The sequence below is a fragment of the Stigmatopora argus genome, chromosome 16 (genome assembly GCF_051989625.1).
Source record: "Stigmatopora argus isolate UIUO_Sarg chromosome 16, RoL_Sarg_1.0, whole genome shotgun sequence".
NCBI lineage: Eukaryota > Metazoa > Chordata > Actinopteri > Syngnathiformes > Syngnathidae > Stigmatopora > Stigmatopora argus.
In genome coordinates, this window is record NC_135402.1 from 9,585,001 (window position 1) to 9,600,620 (window position 15,620).

Below are 15,620 nucleotides of genomic sequence, written 5' to 3' on the forward strand. Positions count from 1 at the left end.
ATAGCAAGGTTACTTTCACACCTTTGTGACAAATTTTACTATCCATGCATTGCGAAGACTTCAATTCCTTATTATTGAATACCTAAATCAGTCTGTATTCATATGTGGATATAAATGAGATATCTATCCAATGCTTTTGCAATGTGATTGCTTAGGTTGCGCTTATCTACCCCACAATTCATCAGCAGGCCAAAAAAACTTAAATTGCAGATAGATGCAAAATGTAATGACGGACAAAGCACAAAACAGAATTACTTGCTTGAGTTGGTAGTTTATTTAAACTTAATAATACAAAGTAGAGCTGGGCAATAAAACGATAAGGATAATTATCGTGAAATTTCTGTCAACGATAATGTCAAAAACTTTCGATAAAAAATTGATAATTTTAAACTGTAATTACACCATCTGATCACCACAGTGAACGAGGCGCAGTTGCGAGATGAACGCTAGTTCCAGACCGATGCTCAAGAGAACAAGTGGATGACGAGGAAACGTGTTTTCAGCACGTTAGCAATAGAGGTTAACACGGAGCATGAACGCAAAAGGGCAATAACACGGTCAAAATAAGCGATTATGAGATGCAGGACAACACTGAGCCGACCCAATAAAATATCCAAGTGAATTCTCTATGGCATTTTCTTTCTTTTTAAAATGCCTCGTACCTGTGCAAAGAGCAGCTTTATTGAAAATGTCCTCTGTCCTCATTTGACGGCAGCCTGTAACATTTTTCTTACTTTATATCAAGATGTTTTCCCATTTTATTTAAATGTTCTGAAAACATTGCAAAATGTAAAACTGTTACCTTGGGTTAAAATGGGTTAAGTTCATCCAACTTTTTTATATTTTTGTTTTGTAAATGGCCATCTGTGAGGTAAATTTACTCTTTTTTTAAGTGAGGCTGAAAATAGTCTGCTTGCTAATTCAGTTGATTATTTTATTTCATGACAAATTTATAAATATGAATATGCCTGTCAGAATTTCTGCAAGTTTTATTCTTTTCATGGTGTAAGTAGGGAGTTGTCTTATCTTTATTGCACAACAGAACAACAAAAATACTTTTAAAAATCATATTTCATATTCTCTTTTCTTATAAAGTAAGGTAACATAGTTACTTTCATATTTAAACAAGGAGTAAAGTAATTTATTTATTCACAAAAGTTTGAAGTTTCAAATTTGAAACAAAAGATGTGAGTTATCGTGATAATTATCGATATCGACTGATAATTTTTTTTATAGTGATACAAAAATCATATCTCCCAGCTCTAATACAAAGCCATTTTTTTAGAATGCATGATGTAAATGTACTTTTTATTCATATTGAACCATTAGGGAGGCCCAGCATACCATGCATGGATAATCAGTGTCGTAAACAAAAAATATTTATACACACATTTCAGAAATAAAGGGGGATGAAAATGCAACATATCTGTAACATAAATACTTTGCCCACCCCTGGTTTAATCTCGTGTGAAAAGTACGGTGATCAAGTCGTGTGCATGACATCAACATTTCTCATACCCCATTATTAATGAAAATATGTCATAGGTTTCATGAAGAATTTTGGTTGCATCAAATTAAGCAGTGCCACTTGATTCGATCAGTCACCTGTTGTTTTTCCTCACTTCTGTCACGCCATCTAATATGGCCGCTCGTGGGTCACACCCATTCATTCATTTGTCTTGACGCAATGTTCTGTCATACTGCTTGTTGGCCAAATCACTTGTTTTTTTGAAGCAACAGATGTCACCTACGCTGTTTGCAAGCCGCAGTCATGTTTTATTCCCACAGCCCTTCACTGTAACTAGACACTGCTTGCTTGGGTAAACCCATTGTGTCCATTCTGGGTCTGGATGTGCTGTTTTGCCTTGGAGTGCGGGTGGAAAGATGTTAATGGCATTTTTTTTTAAAGGTCATTTTGCTGGTTAATACAAGTGTCGCCTAAATTTGTCCTGCTTTAGACTATTCTTTTTTTCCTTTCACTAGTCTTTTGTGTTTCTTGTCTTGCTATTGTTTACCGTATTTTTTTTATGTATTCGCAGGCATGCTGTAGGTGCTAAGGTAGCGTTCAGGCGTTTTGGTGTTCTTAGTAATATGAAATATACGTGGAATCCATGCATTCACTGCCCCTTTTCGTTACTTTTTGACTCCCCTGTAAGGTATATTAATGTATGTACAGTGGTACCTTGAGTTACGAGTTTAATGCATTCTGGGGATGAGCTCGTATGTCGATTTTCTCGTAACTCAAATGAACGTTTCCCATAGAAATGAACTAAAAACAGATTAATTCGCCCCAACCCTCTGAAAAAAACACCAAAAAACAGGATATTGGATTGGAAAAACATTTTTATTTGTTCTAATTCGCCATCTATTAACAAAGTAACAAATAACTAGTGGTTTAATAGTACTAATTCTAATTTTGTTTGACATTTTGATACCTTTCTTCTCCTGGGTTGGCTCGATTTGCCCCGCCTCCACCCTGACTTTCAGATGCAACCTAGATGTTTGCTTTTGTATTCCCTTCAAAATATTCCCAAAATGATGCACACAAATGTCCTCACAATAGGATAACGCACGACCACTTGCAAACGAGAAGTAGTATATACGCCATTCGCACTGACTAACGGGGAAAAAAACACTGAAAAAATGCAACGCTCCGCCCAGTGCTCACAGAGACATTACAAAGCGGGAGTTGCGACCAGAAACATTACACGAGGGAGTTGCGGGGAGAGAGACAGTGCCCATGATGTTCTTATGAGCAGCCTCTCACGTCCGCTGTCTGCTCGTATATCAAAATTTGTCTCGTATCTCAAGATAAATATTTGCTGAAAATTTTACCCGTATCTCAAATTGCTCGTATGTCGGGGTACCACTGTATTTGTTAATTTATTTTTGTGTTGGCGCTAAAATTTGCCATGCAAGTTACTGATTCACCATTCCTCAAGTGAAATGGGGGAAAATAGAGCGAGTATGGTAGTTATGCCCATGTAAGTGGATAAGGAGAACCAAAGTGTGCAAAGTATTTCCAATCATTTGGTAAATGAGAGAGGAAATTAAAGACAAAAACAACACTTGCTAGGAGCTGCTGTAGGCCACAACTCACACTCACACCCTAATGACACATTTAAAATATGCACATTTCAATATGCACAATAACTACACTCTTAACTTTTAATGCTGGAATTTATACTATACAGCTATTCCTTTTTTGAAGCTGTTTTTGGAAAGCTTTTCCATTAGTATCAGTAGGCACAAATTTAATCAGGAGCTTGGTCATGGAACAATTCTAAGTAAGGGTAACACTATATGACTCAGTGTTTCTCAAACTCACTTGTCTTTTTTGGACCCATCCAAGGACAATTTATTGATGCACATGTGACATGCTAAAGTGTTTAATAAATACAGGGTGCAACACACAAGCCACTCTGAGTCTTATTTGGTGTTTTTTTTTGTTGAGAATTGAGAATGTGTAACTGTTGCTGTGGAATAATTTAAATCTGGATTGAGGGATTTGGCGTTTAGAGGACTTGATGGTCACTTCTGAGCATTTTTCCCGTGACCGGACGATTCGCCGAACGACGTTTGGCCGACGGACAGTTCACGGAACGGACGTTTCGCCGAAGCGCTCGCCCCGCCCCCGGATCGTGTGTACATATTTTTCAACCTCGGCCCGCGGGCCATACACGGCCCGTTACAGATAACATTCATTTAGGAATAACAAGGGTATGCACTGCCCCCTGCTGGACATATTTCTAAATACAAGTACATACTACAATGTGGTGCCAATTTTTAATATTTTTTATTTTATCCCTGCGTTTAAAGTAGTAGCCATTTGGACCCGCAATGTAATTTATCAAAGCTGGGGATTGATGTCTGACACTGACGGGCCGAGGTTGAAAAACATGTACACACACGATCCGGGGGCGGGGCGAGTGCTTCGGCGAAACGTCCGTTCCATGAACTGTCCGTCGGCCAAACGTCTTTTGGCGAATTGTCCGATCACCCATTTTTCCACTTTCAATCTGTTTCAACGTTGGTTGTCGAATGATCTTGAAACTTGGCACGGGTTGACATCGTTATGTTCTAGTTTTTCCATTTCAGCATGTAAGCCTTAGATGGCTGTCGTTTTGCGTCCAAACCTCACAGGTCACGTAATGCCTCAAAATGGGCCTCCAAAGTCAACCATCGGGGATTTGTAGAAAGGGAAGATCTCAGCCATTTCAGTATTTTTCAACATCTTTCAACACCGACTGCATGATGTAGTCCATCAGCATGAAAGAGTTCTAACCTGCACGTAAAACGGGAAAGCAAAAATTGTCATAATCTCTTTTTAAACAGCCAAAAATTCCACTCAGGAAGCATGAATCCACTACCACTGTATGTTCTTAAGCCTTGGCCTCAATGTCTTTCAAGCTGGCTTCCGAGGCCCGTCGGAGAGATCCAGAGTGGGCGCCCACATTCACGGGCTGCTGGACACCAGTGCGTGGGACAGGAACGGCATCAGCAGCGTTCTGGAGGAGGCCATGACACGTTTCGCCGTCATGCAGCGCCAGACTGAAGAACGCTTCCGTGTCTGGATGGAAAAGCTTGCGCACCTCGACTCCGACGACTCTTCCAAGCGCTCAAGTGATACGCCCGAAGGTGGGCCACCGCTGCCCCAGGGAAACCGACCGTCACCCGCTAGTTCCTTCTTACCGTCGTCGGAGTCCGCAGAGACAATGGCCGCCTACGTGTTGGCACGTGCGAACACTGCCGCCGCCTCGCCTGTCAACAATAACATCTTACCCGAAGCTGTTACTCAGAACGGAAACCTTGGCGGTGCTGATCCCGGTCTCTTGAATGTTTAATGCCATTTCGAATTGTGACGTCACCCGCGTACTGGGGGAAATTAGCGTGCCAGGACCAAACGCTCTGGAATGACCTGGCTTAAATCACTGTGAGACTTGAGAACTTTTGCAAACCCTGCACGGACCTTTTGCATCCTTCATTTTGTGGAATTGAAAAATACTTATGTTTGAGATGGTGCTGATGTGGCCTCCCACTCAACTTGGGGGGAAAAAAAGAACAAAAAAAAAAACCTGCTGATTAACTACAGAGTCCTGTAGTTACGACTGAGTTCCGTTCCTACACTGGCGTTGTAGCCCGTATTTCTGCATAAGACGGATTTCATGGGTAAAGTAAAAAGAACATTAATACGCTCTAGTTACCGTTATTGGCGAGAGTTGAATGAAAAGTTTTTCATGGTTTATTTGCAACCAAAAGCATGGGACGTGACACAACCCCACCCTCATGTCAGTCAGACATGCGGTGCATTTAGGGACAGCCCGGAAAACAAAGCACTCAACAAACACTGATGTTTACATGCAACCTGATTCATTACATGACCCTCATTTTGAGTTTACGCTGGACGGGAGTTGTTTGGCTTTGACTGTCAGCGACGTAACGTCTGTGTGACCGCAAAGCTGCATTTGGCGTTTTTTTGCTACGGTTTAACTTTGGTCTGAATGCAGCATATCTTTATTCATCTCTTTTCTCTATTATAATCTCAAGCTTCGTTTCAGTGGTTATTGCTATTCTTTTTGCTCAACCTAGAAAACCCAGCTTTCTTCTTTGGGTTCATAATGTGAAACAAGGGAGACGAAAAAGTCAAAGATCCTCCCGCAATGTGGCCTGTAAGGCGAAAACATCGGAACTGGAATACTCCCTGTATTATTAAAAGCCCCAGATATTCAAACTGCTAATGATGTTTGAGTTAGAGCTTTTCCTAAATATACCGTGGATTTGTAAAATACTTCAGACAAACTGCCGTAAAAACACGGCTTCTTGTGGTCATGGCTTTGAACCCCCTCCCTTTTTTACACTTGAGAGTGTCATTCATTAAATATGGCTGCATTCCTATGGAGTGAATTCTGAGTGCAAGCATTTCCTAAGTTAGACAAGTTGAAGTTGTTCCATGACCATGTCAATTTATCTTTTAAACTTTCATAGTTTACACTATAGTTAGAAAAGTGCATGTTTTTTCACAAAAATGGAATTCATAATATTGTACTTTATAATACCATACACCTGTGTGGAGTTTGCATGTTCTCCCCGGGCCTGCGTGGGTTTCCTTCGGGTCTTCCAGTTTCCTCCCACATTCCAAAAACATGCACGGTAGGCTCATTGGACACTCTAAATTGCCCCTCGGTATGGGTGTGTATGTGCATGGTTCTTTATCTCCTTGTGCCCTGTGATCGGCTGGCCTCCGATTTAGGGTGTCCCCCGCTTCTGGCCCGGAGTCAGCTGGGATAGGCTCCAGCACCCCCTGCGACCCTAATGAGCGGTTGAGAAAATGAGATGAGACAATATTAAGGGATGTCATGATATTGACGATATTGGTATGTGTCCCTTTGCTACCTGGGGCAGGATAATTTGGATATACGTGAAGACAAAGTCTTGCGTAACATACATTTGTCATTATTGCAGATAAAGAATAAGCTTGTGATATTGCCTGTTTTCCAGGTCCCTGTGTTAAATGCTTTGCTTTAAAGCAGAGGTGCTCACACTTTTTTGCTCCAAGATCTACTTTTCAAAGAGCTAACCTCCCGCGATCTACCTCGTTCAAGGAGACCAACACCCGTGGAAAGGAGGGAAGGGGGGGTCTTTAATGATTGTTAAATGCATCACATAGTCATGTTTAAAAAAAGTGAGTTTTGCGGTGGGTACATTGCGACGTAGCGGTAGAAATGAGCCATTGTTCAGACCCGAAGGAAAATAATAGACTGGATTATTCTTACTCTCAGGCGATCTACCAATAGTACCTTGGCGATTGACTGGTCGATCGCGGTCAACGTAATGAGCACTCCTGCTTTAAAGGGTTGTAACTGATATTTGCTACCCATTTTAGAAGTTTTGCATTGTTTGTTAGATTCAGATTATTTTGGCTTTATGTCATTCTGTTTTTCTCTTTGGTTTGGCCAGCAAAGTGCAACTGAGGCAGGCATCAAAATCAGTTCACTGCCACTTTATAGCGCTCTTATCGCTAAAGAATTGTATCTCAAACACACCTGTTAGTTGTATCTTTTAAAGCACCACTGTAAAATCTCAAGTGTTACAAATTTCACCAAACATTACATAATGTCTCAATCGCCTTCGTCTGGTCTGGAAAAATTTATCCGCCATCAAAATAGCACTGTGCCTTGTCATCCAACATTAATGGTGTTATGATTAAAAAAAGACGTTTACTTTGCGCGTGTATGTCTGACTGCCTTTATTCTGGCAACACAGCATTTTTATTTAGTTTAATCGTGATTTACACAAGCACGTAGAAAGTGTAGTGACCCACTGGACATTTTTGGCTTTTAAACATACTTTTTCATAATCAGACTTTTTTTTTAATAATTTCAATGTTTTCAGTCACAGTCACTGTTACTCTTGAGCTTTTGGCAGTAGTTAAAATTCGGTACCACGCAACATTGCTCTCAAGTATTTGCTCACTGCTTTGATTTATTTATTCCTAATCATTATGTTCAGTGTGAGGTTACTATATTTGCAATATACCTCAGGATTATTTTGTTGTTTGGAGCTCTTCACTCTTTGACTGGGATTGATTGTTAAGATGTCAATTCCATTTTAATTATAAATTTGAACATTGGGACATCTATAGTTCATCTTCTTTTCATCACCTGGTGTTGTTTTTTTTCTTCAGGTTTTTGCTTGTGACTCACCAGTTAAAGCTCTTCCGATGCACACAGTCAGCATTGCAATTCATTTCAATGGTCGAACAAAATTGTTCCTAGCTTGTTTTATTTGGTTTTCACAATTCAGATGATTTTTTGTTTTGTTTTTTTTACCCAAAAAGTCTTTGGATGTATTTTGTTCCCATTATATGTGTAGTGCTTGTTTGAATGGCTTGTTATTTCAAAAGAAATAAATGCGGGGAAATGAAGGCTCCTGTCTAAGCCGTGTTAGTGCATATAAACATTGTAACGCCACATTTACTGATACATAGGCTCTTGTATTGTGTTAGAAATCTGCTGATATTTTTGGTAGTGGATCAAATACGATCTGTGATTTTTAAAATATTGGAAATACTAAACCTATCCAATACAATGGTAATTCTACTCATGAAATCAAAAGTGGTTTTGTTACTCAGATTTTCATCTTTCGTATCCTGAAGCCTTTCCTAACTTTTTAATAATTCGTATGTAAAGACATTCTTAAGTAGAGGTACCACTGTATATTTTTCAGGTCAAGATTGACCCGTTTTTGAGTTTGGGTATGTACAAACTACCAGTGATTTATTTATTTTCCCCTCCCATACCCACACTTGAAAATGGGTCAATATTGACATGAGCTCAATACAAAGGTTAAAAAACAAGAATAGGAACTTTCAAATGATGAATTGGGTTATTATAATACATCTATAAACAACAAAAAGTCTTACAAAAAGACAATCCTGAAGTTGTTAGAACAAACGAACAAAAATGCAATACATTAAATTGCTATGGAATAGAGCAGGTTTTATTCACGTATCGACCATAAAATGTCACCGTACCATAAGACGTGGTTAAAATAGTTTCTTTTGTAGTAATGCTTTGGCATGGTGGTGGGTGGGGTTAGAGAAGCCTGGTGGCCCGCCAGGTTTATAAATGACTCGTGAAAACCCTTAGTCTATGTTGTAAACTTTTTATCTCAGGATCACAGAACATCTGAATTGTCCTCCCCACGCTGCCTTTTACACACTTTCAAAACAGTGAACAAGTCTGTAAATGTGATTGAGTTTAATCGATGACAAAAGACGCTCCATCCACTTTGATTGGAGTAGCTGTTCGGCTCTCAGTATAAATGAATCGGACATCACTCGCCGACAACCACAGCAAATGAATTAACAAGATCCTCCAGTTTCTATTATGACTGTTAAAATTGGTACTCGGACGTTTGGTCGACCGGACGTTTGGTCGACCGGACGTTTGGTCGACCGGATGTTTGGTAGAACGGACGTTTGGTCGACCGGACGTTTGGTAGAACAGACGTTTGGTCGACCGGACGTTTGGTAGAACAGACGTTTGGTCGCCAGGTTGTTACTGTTGAAACCAGCTCTCAAAATTATAATCATGAGAGTTAAATATCTAATATCAAAATATCAACAGTAAACTCTGTCATAATTTGACAGCAAGCGAACCTGGCGACCAAACGTCCGTTCTGCCAAACGATTGTTCTGCCAAACGTCCGTTCGGCCAAACGTCCGTTCGACCAAACGTCCGGTCGACCAAACGTCCGTTCGACCAAACGTCTTTCGACGAAACGTCTTTCGACGAAACGTCCGGTCACGGTTAAAATCTAACATGTCAGAAAATTGCCCACCTCAAGCACAGCCTATTAAAAAGACACTTTTACTAGCAAAAAGTGAATTTACACTCTGTCACTACTTAGACAAAGTGTAACATTAGATTCAAGATGGCGGCGCGCACGGGTGCAGCGGCTTGATATTACTTATTTATTTATTTTTACTGGGAAAACGCACTGTGGAGTAGCACCACCAATTTCGTCATACGCAGCTGTGTATGATGACAATAAAGGCTTGTGAGTTGATTTGATTATCAGGTTGACTTCTGAGCTCTAGTTTGTACCATTTATATGGAAAGAGTTTTTTTGATCACTGGAGGTCTTACATGAAGTCTATCATAAGTCTTTATTTCACAAGGTGGTCCACAGCAAATCCACTCATATCTACAACATATTTTGAATAATAAAGTGTTCTCTTTGTCCTCCGCAGACGGGCCTCCAGTAGTGGGTCACTATGATATATCAGACACTGATTCTAACCAAGAGAGTATGAATGTGGAGAAAGTCCGGCCCAGCGTGATTAAGTGCGAACTAGAAAGACTCAGAGGCCAGGAAATGGCTGGCCGCTCCGGGTGTATAAGAGCTCTGAGCTCCGTGGCAGGTCAGTTTCAAAACCCCGACGGACTTATTTTTTACTCTTCTCGCTCCTCTTCATTCGAGTTGGGACTTCTAAGCTTTTTTTGCGCTTCATCTTGGCGAAAAACCGCTGCCTACTTTGGTACTTTCTCCAATTCACGTTGAAAAAATGGACAACGGAAATTCACAAACATTTTTCTGACAGCATTTTAGTTTTAGTTTCATGTTTGTTATTGTCTTAAGGAGCTACAAGACATGAAGTTCTCCCACTTTGCTCTCCGCCAAGTGGTGACAAGTACTCATTTTTTGTTGTTTCTTTTGTCTCAGGCCACACGGAGGCAGAGAGTTTACACAATGTGGACGGTCATCAACGAAAAGGGCAGATCAGCATCGCGTCGTCAGACAGCGAGGTGGAGATCGTTGGCGTGCAGGAGAATGTTCGGTAAATATATATAAAATTGACCTGTTTTGAACGGAAATAATGGAAATTATTAAAGATGATCCGATAATGTGATCCGAAATCGGGTAAAAAAAAGATGGGGTTTGAAAAATGATTCATTTTTAACTCTCTGGCTGCCATTGATAGCAATAGACGTCCAATCCAGTTTGACTGGCGGCTTTTGCCGTCAATGGCAGTGAACCAGGATCCCTCAATGCAAGCCTTTTATACTGTATTTTTCGAATAGTATGTCACACTACTCAAATAATTCGCAATAAAAGGGGAAAAAAATACAAGTCGCACTGGAGATAAATTGCATTTTTTGGGGGTCGTTTTTTAATTAATCCGAAACAAAAAAATACATATCTTAAAGTAATAGTAAAACAGGGAACGACAGATATAAGACAGGCAGACAGGCGCTGCCAAACTATGGAAAAAAAAGCGCAACTTATACTCTGGATAATACGGTAATTGAAATGGTTTTGATGTCTATAACTGTCAATGGCAGAGAAAAAGTTAGATTAGATAACTTTATTCATCACGTATTTGGGAAATTTCATTCCCACAGTAGCAATTTATATATATATATATATATATATATATATATATATATATATATATATATATATATACATGTATGTATAAATATATATATATATATATATATAAATTATAAAATCCTGAGGTATTTTGAAAGAAATGAGTACCGTATTTTCACGACTATAGGGCGCACTTAAAAGTCTTAAATTTTGTCCAAAATAGACGGGGCGCTTTATAATCCAGTGTTTTATATATGGGGGGAAAATTAAAATGTGTCATTCATTGAGGGTGCGCCTTATAATGTGGTGCGCCTTATAGTCGTGTAAATTCGGTATACAGTACAGTGGTACCGCTACATACAAATGCTTCTACATAGAAAATATTCAGGTTAGGAAAAGACTTGATGGGGAACTTTTGTTCCAAGATACAAAAAAAACTTGAGTTACAAAACATATAAAATGAAATCAAACATTCCCCGGCCGGGAGTGAGTTCCCAATTTGTGTGCCTTCGACCCTCGTCCGCCACCGAGTTGTTTCCAGAGTTTTTATGCATGTGCGTAACATTTTAAGTTGTTAGGTTGTGTGCTTACGTACGTGTATATGCAGTTGCCACTCGCAATTCCACCCCACTGAAAAAACGTCTTTGTATTTCTTAATCTTCTTTAATGGCTTAATGAATAATTTTTCGAATCTTTTTTGCATACATTTCGTACAAAATTGGTATACTTTTAGAAACTTTAAATGGTTTTGAACTCGTGTTAAAGATCGTGAAACAAACTATGCTAATTAAAATTGAATTATGTCACCACTTACGAAAAAATCCTGTTATGAAACCACCACTGAACCGAATCATTTCTATATCATTTTATTTACACTAGCTAAAATTCCATATAAAGCGTGTCAAAATGTTGTTGTTTTTTTGTGTGCGTGTTGAAGATGCGCCCACCCTTGCGGCGGGGTGATCAAGAGTTTATCCTCCTTGAAGGACGAGCGCCCGGCCTGTGGCTCAAATCCGCAGATGTGGACATGCGTCTCCCCTCAGTCCAGTTGGGTGACCCCGCCGGAGGTGGTGGACCTGACACTGGACGAGGAGAGCAGCGGACACAAACACTTGACATAAAGGAAACTTCTCACACTGAAAACAAAAAAAACACCCTTTCTTTCTCTTCCTCGTGGTCACTTATGCCTTCCCGGAGTTCTCTTTGACCTATTTTTGAACCGTTGTGATGAAAGCCAGTATGTTGACGAGGTTTTTTTTCTTTCTTATTTGTTTGTTCATTTTTGTGGTTACATTTATAGCACTTGAGTTGCAAGAGTAAAGGTCGATGGTCTTTTTAATGAAAGCAATACCCTCCCTTAAACTCATTTTTAGGAGCGTGTGCGTGCATAGTAAAAAATGATCACTGTTGCTGGAGAGCTAGAATCAAGAAATCATTTTTAATTTTCAATTTGCAATCAAAAATAAAGAAATACAGACTTTTTAAAAAAAAAATGGATTTTCTTTATTTGTAAAAACAATGATTGTTCATCAAATTATAATTTAGAGAGCAAGTTTTTCAAATATTAACAATTACGATATAATTCTAAAAAAAAAATCACTTGTATTTTATTATACTTTTATAAAGATTATTATTTAAATAATTAAATATACATTTGTTATATATATTTAAACTTTTACTTTTTGGCACTTAAAACGAAGCCTTTACAGGGTAAATTACTATTTAAAAAAATATACCACTATTATTTTTTTTATTTTTATTAGATGGCTATTTTATTGTTATAATAAATCAATTTATATATTTTATAAAATATCTATTTAATATATTTCAACATTACTAGAATGTTAATCACAGTTAAATAACATTAGCATGAAAAAAAAAACTAAAATGCTGTTGCAGCTCCACATAACACGTCTATTTTTTTCTCCCTAATATTCAACTCATTAACTATCATTGACGCCGTTAGATTTAAACGTCATAATTGTGCATGAATTGCTTTAATTCTGCACACAGAACACTAACAGACTTGAAGACATTGGTTTTAAAACATCTGCTTTCTAACTGTGATCCATAAGGGACTGTGTATATATTTCAGCGGACTGATTTTGTTTTTTTTGTTTGTTTTTTGGTCGCAAATTGAAAACAAATGAAGACAATAATTGGCTGTATTTGTTTTATTTTTTGTTTTTTTAAATGGCCATCCACTGAAATCCTTTTGTTCATACCTAGTCCAGTGGATGGATGTTTCAAAGTCTCACCACTGGGTTCATATTTGACTTTGGACTAATGTGGGCGCTTTTCACTTCGGTGCTGGCTAATTGCTGCTGTTCCACCTCCAATAACATGTTACAAAAATCGTCAGGTGATCTTGGCGTACCCGTGTGTGAATGTACCGGTTTAGCTTTTTACTTTTTCTTTTTAAATCATTCTGAACGAGTCCGAAATACATACCTGTAGGCTGCAGTAAACCCCCTTGTTTGTGGGTAACCTCCCAAGCCCCCATTAAATTGAAATACCACCCCTGTGTGTTCAAGAGCCCACTCTACTCTTCCGCTAGTAGCCGAAAGTCAAAGCGTTTGGAAATTAGAATGTGTTGTTCTTTTCACAAGCCGTCATAGTGTTGGTTGATGAACACACAACTACGAAAATGGATGCTTCCATCCCCTAGGTCAGGGGTGTCAAAGTGGCGGCCCAGGGGCCAAATCTGGCCCGCCGCATCATTTTGTGTGGCCCTGGAAAGTAAATCATGAGTGCCGACTTTCTGTTTTAGGATCAAATTAAAATGAAGAGTATAGATGTATATTAAATTTCCTGATTTTCCCCCTTTTAAATCAATAATTGTAATTTTTTAATCATTTTTTTCTGTTTTTAGTTCAAAAATCATTTTGTGAAATCTAAAAATATATTTAAAAAGCTAAAATAAACATTGTTTTAGATCTATAAAAAATCTGAGTATATTCAGGGCTTTTAATCCAGTTCTTTTAATCCATTTATTTAAAAAAATCTAAATATTATATCTAAAATGGTCCGGCCCACATGAAATCGAGTTGACGTTAATGCGCCCCTCGAACCACACACTTGCTCTTGAACTAGGTTGTTTTAACACTGGTAAAAATCACCACCTGTTTATGGGTTTACCATTAATTCTTATTCTCGTAGCACTCTAATCGAACAAAATTTTAACTCCTGTTTCTCAAATTAATTCATGCTCTAGTGCTGACTTAAATATTTGAACGCTGACACAGAAAATTATCGCTCGGTTTGTTTTGTATTCTCCACTTACCCAGCCACGCCCCCTTTACGCTATAAAACCACACCCCTTACGTCCAGGTGTGTAAGCAACAACCTGCAATTTCCGCCCCTGGATGCTAGTCTAAAATGTTTTTAAAGTTTTGAAAAAACACTTTTATAACAATACAAAAAATGAATATATGCAATGTAGAATTTCACGATATTCATAAAATCCCAACGTGTCAATTTTCTTCTGGAAAAGTGCCAGCCATCAATGGTATTGAAACACCCGCATTTTTCAACAAAGCATCCAAAATATGACATTATGAATTGATTACACATCATTTTAACGTGTTTTTTCACATTCCGTTTTTGGGATGATTTATTCTGCAGTGCTAGTGACGAAAACTTTCAAATTAGGGGGTTTACAGTATACTCCATATAAGAAAGTCTTTCTTTTGTGTCCTGTGAATGCCTTAAAATGCTCTTTTTTTTGGATAATTATTTTTCTGGAAAAAAAACTAGCATTTTAACTGCAAAAATGAGTATGGCCATGTGTGTGACATATTTCTTCTATTATTTTGATGCCAGTGATGTTTTATCCAAATTTTAGGTTTCCTGACATTTGGGTGATGATGGTAAATGATACAATTTGGTAAAAGGGAAAACAAATCCTGCATACATTTTCCTAAATTAATGTGAGTTGCGTTCATAGCATTTGTCAGCATTTTGCATTTAGAATTTTCCATAAATTGAATCTAAGATGTTTGAGAGTTTATGTTCTACGTGTTTCAAAATTCAGTATTTTTTAACGTATGCTTTTTACAGATATCAGTTCTTGTAACACCACTTCTTTTTCCTTTTTTTTAAAGCTTTGGCTGAAATACAAAACGGGGCATTCTCATAACTGGGAAAAAAAAGTGCATTCACAGTCATCATATTTTGCTTCAGCTCTTCCTTTGGCGTTATTTTAAGTGTCAATATTTTCAAATAATTGAAAAGTGTTTATATATATTTTGTTGCTTCTGCCACGTCTTCCTTTAACTTATGTCTGTAGAAAAGAAAAAAAGAACTATTTTAAAAACAATAAATAGAATGTTATTTAATGATATTGTTGTCTTGTGTCTGTCTTTTTTTGGAGCATTTTTGGCCAAAAAGTATTACGGAGTACTCTGTATGTGTTGCAGAATTTGATTAGTTAAAATGTGTATTGTTGCAAATATTATTTTTTTAAGCCAAAGAGTTCATTTTAGGTCACTTGTAATTTTAGGGCCACTTTCAGTACATTTTGAGGTATCCACGGCCACTTTATGTACATTTTGGATTATTTTTTGTTAATTTTAGGCTATTGTCTTGCCACTTTCTGTTTTTTGGTCATTGCCTGTTGAATTTTTGGCTCACTTTTTTTATCGTTGATGGCGCAGACGTCGAATCCATATTGGTTCCCCCACTAAGTATTGTACAGTGGTACCTCGAGATACGAGCTTAATGCGTTCCGGGACTGAGCTCGT

The 15,620-nt window shown here is 38.2% G+C and overlaps 1 protein-coding gene across 3 annotated transcripts in view; it reads left to right on the plus strand.

Moving 5' to 3' along the window:
* The window catches only part of ark2n (arkadia (rnf111) N-terminal like PKA signaling regulator 2n), a 19,324-nt gene extending 4,104 nt beyond the window's left edge, over nucleotides 1-15,220 (plus strand). Inside the window, exons 3-5 of one of the 3 annotated variants that reach the window (XM_077622610.1) lie at nucleotides 9,755-9,925; nucleotides 10,228-10,342; nucleotides 11,816-15,220. In XM_077622610.1, coding sequence (XP_077478736.1) covers nucleotides 9,755-9,925; nucleotides 10,228-10,342; nucleotides 11,816-11,999 — 470 coding nt within the window. In that variant the 3' untranslated portion in view covers nucleotides 12,000-15,220. Of the gene's footprint in view, nucleotides 1-4,410; nucleotides 5,905-9,754; nucleotides 9,926-10,227; nucleotides 10,343-11,815 lie in introns of those variants that run through there. The other 2 variants (XM_077622613.1, XM_077622611.1) reach the window with 2 other exon arrangements.
* Nucleotides 15,221-15,620: the final 400 nt, after the last annotated feature.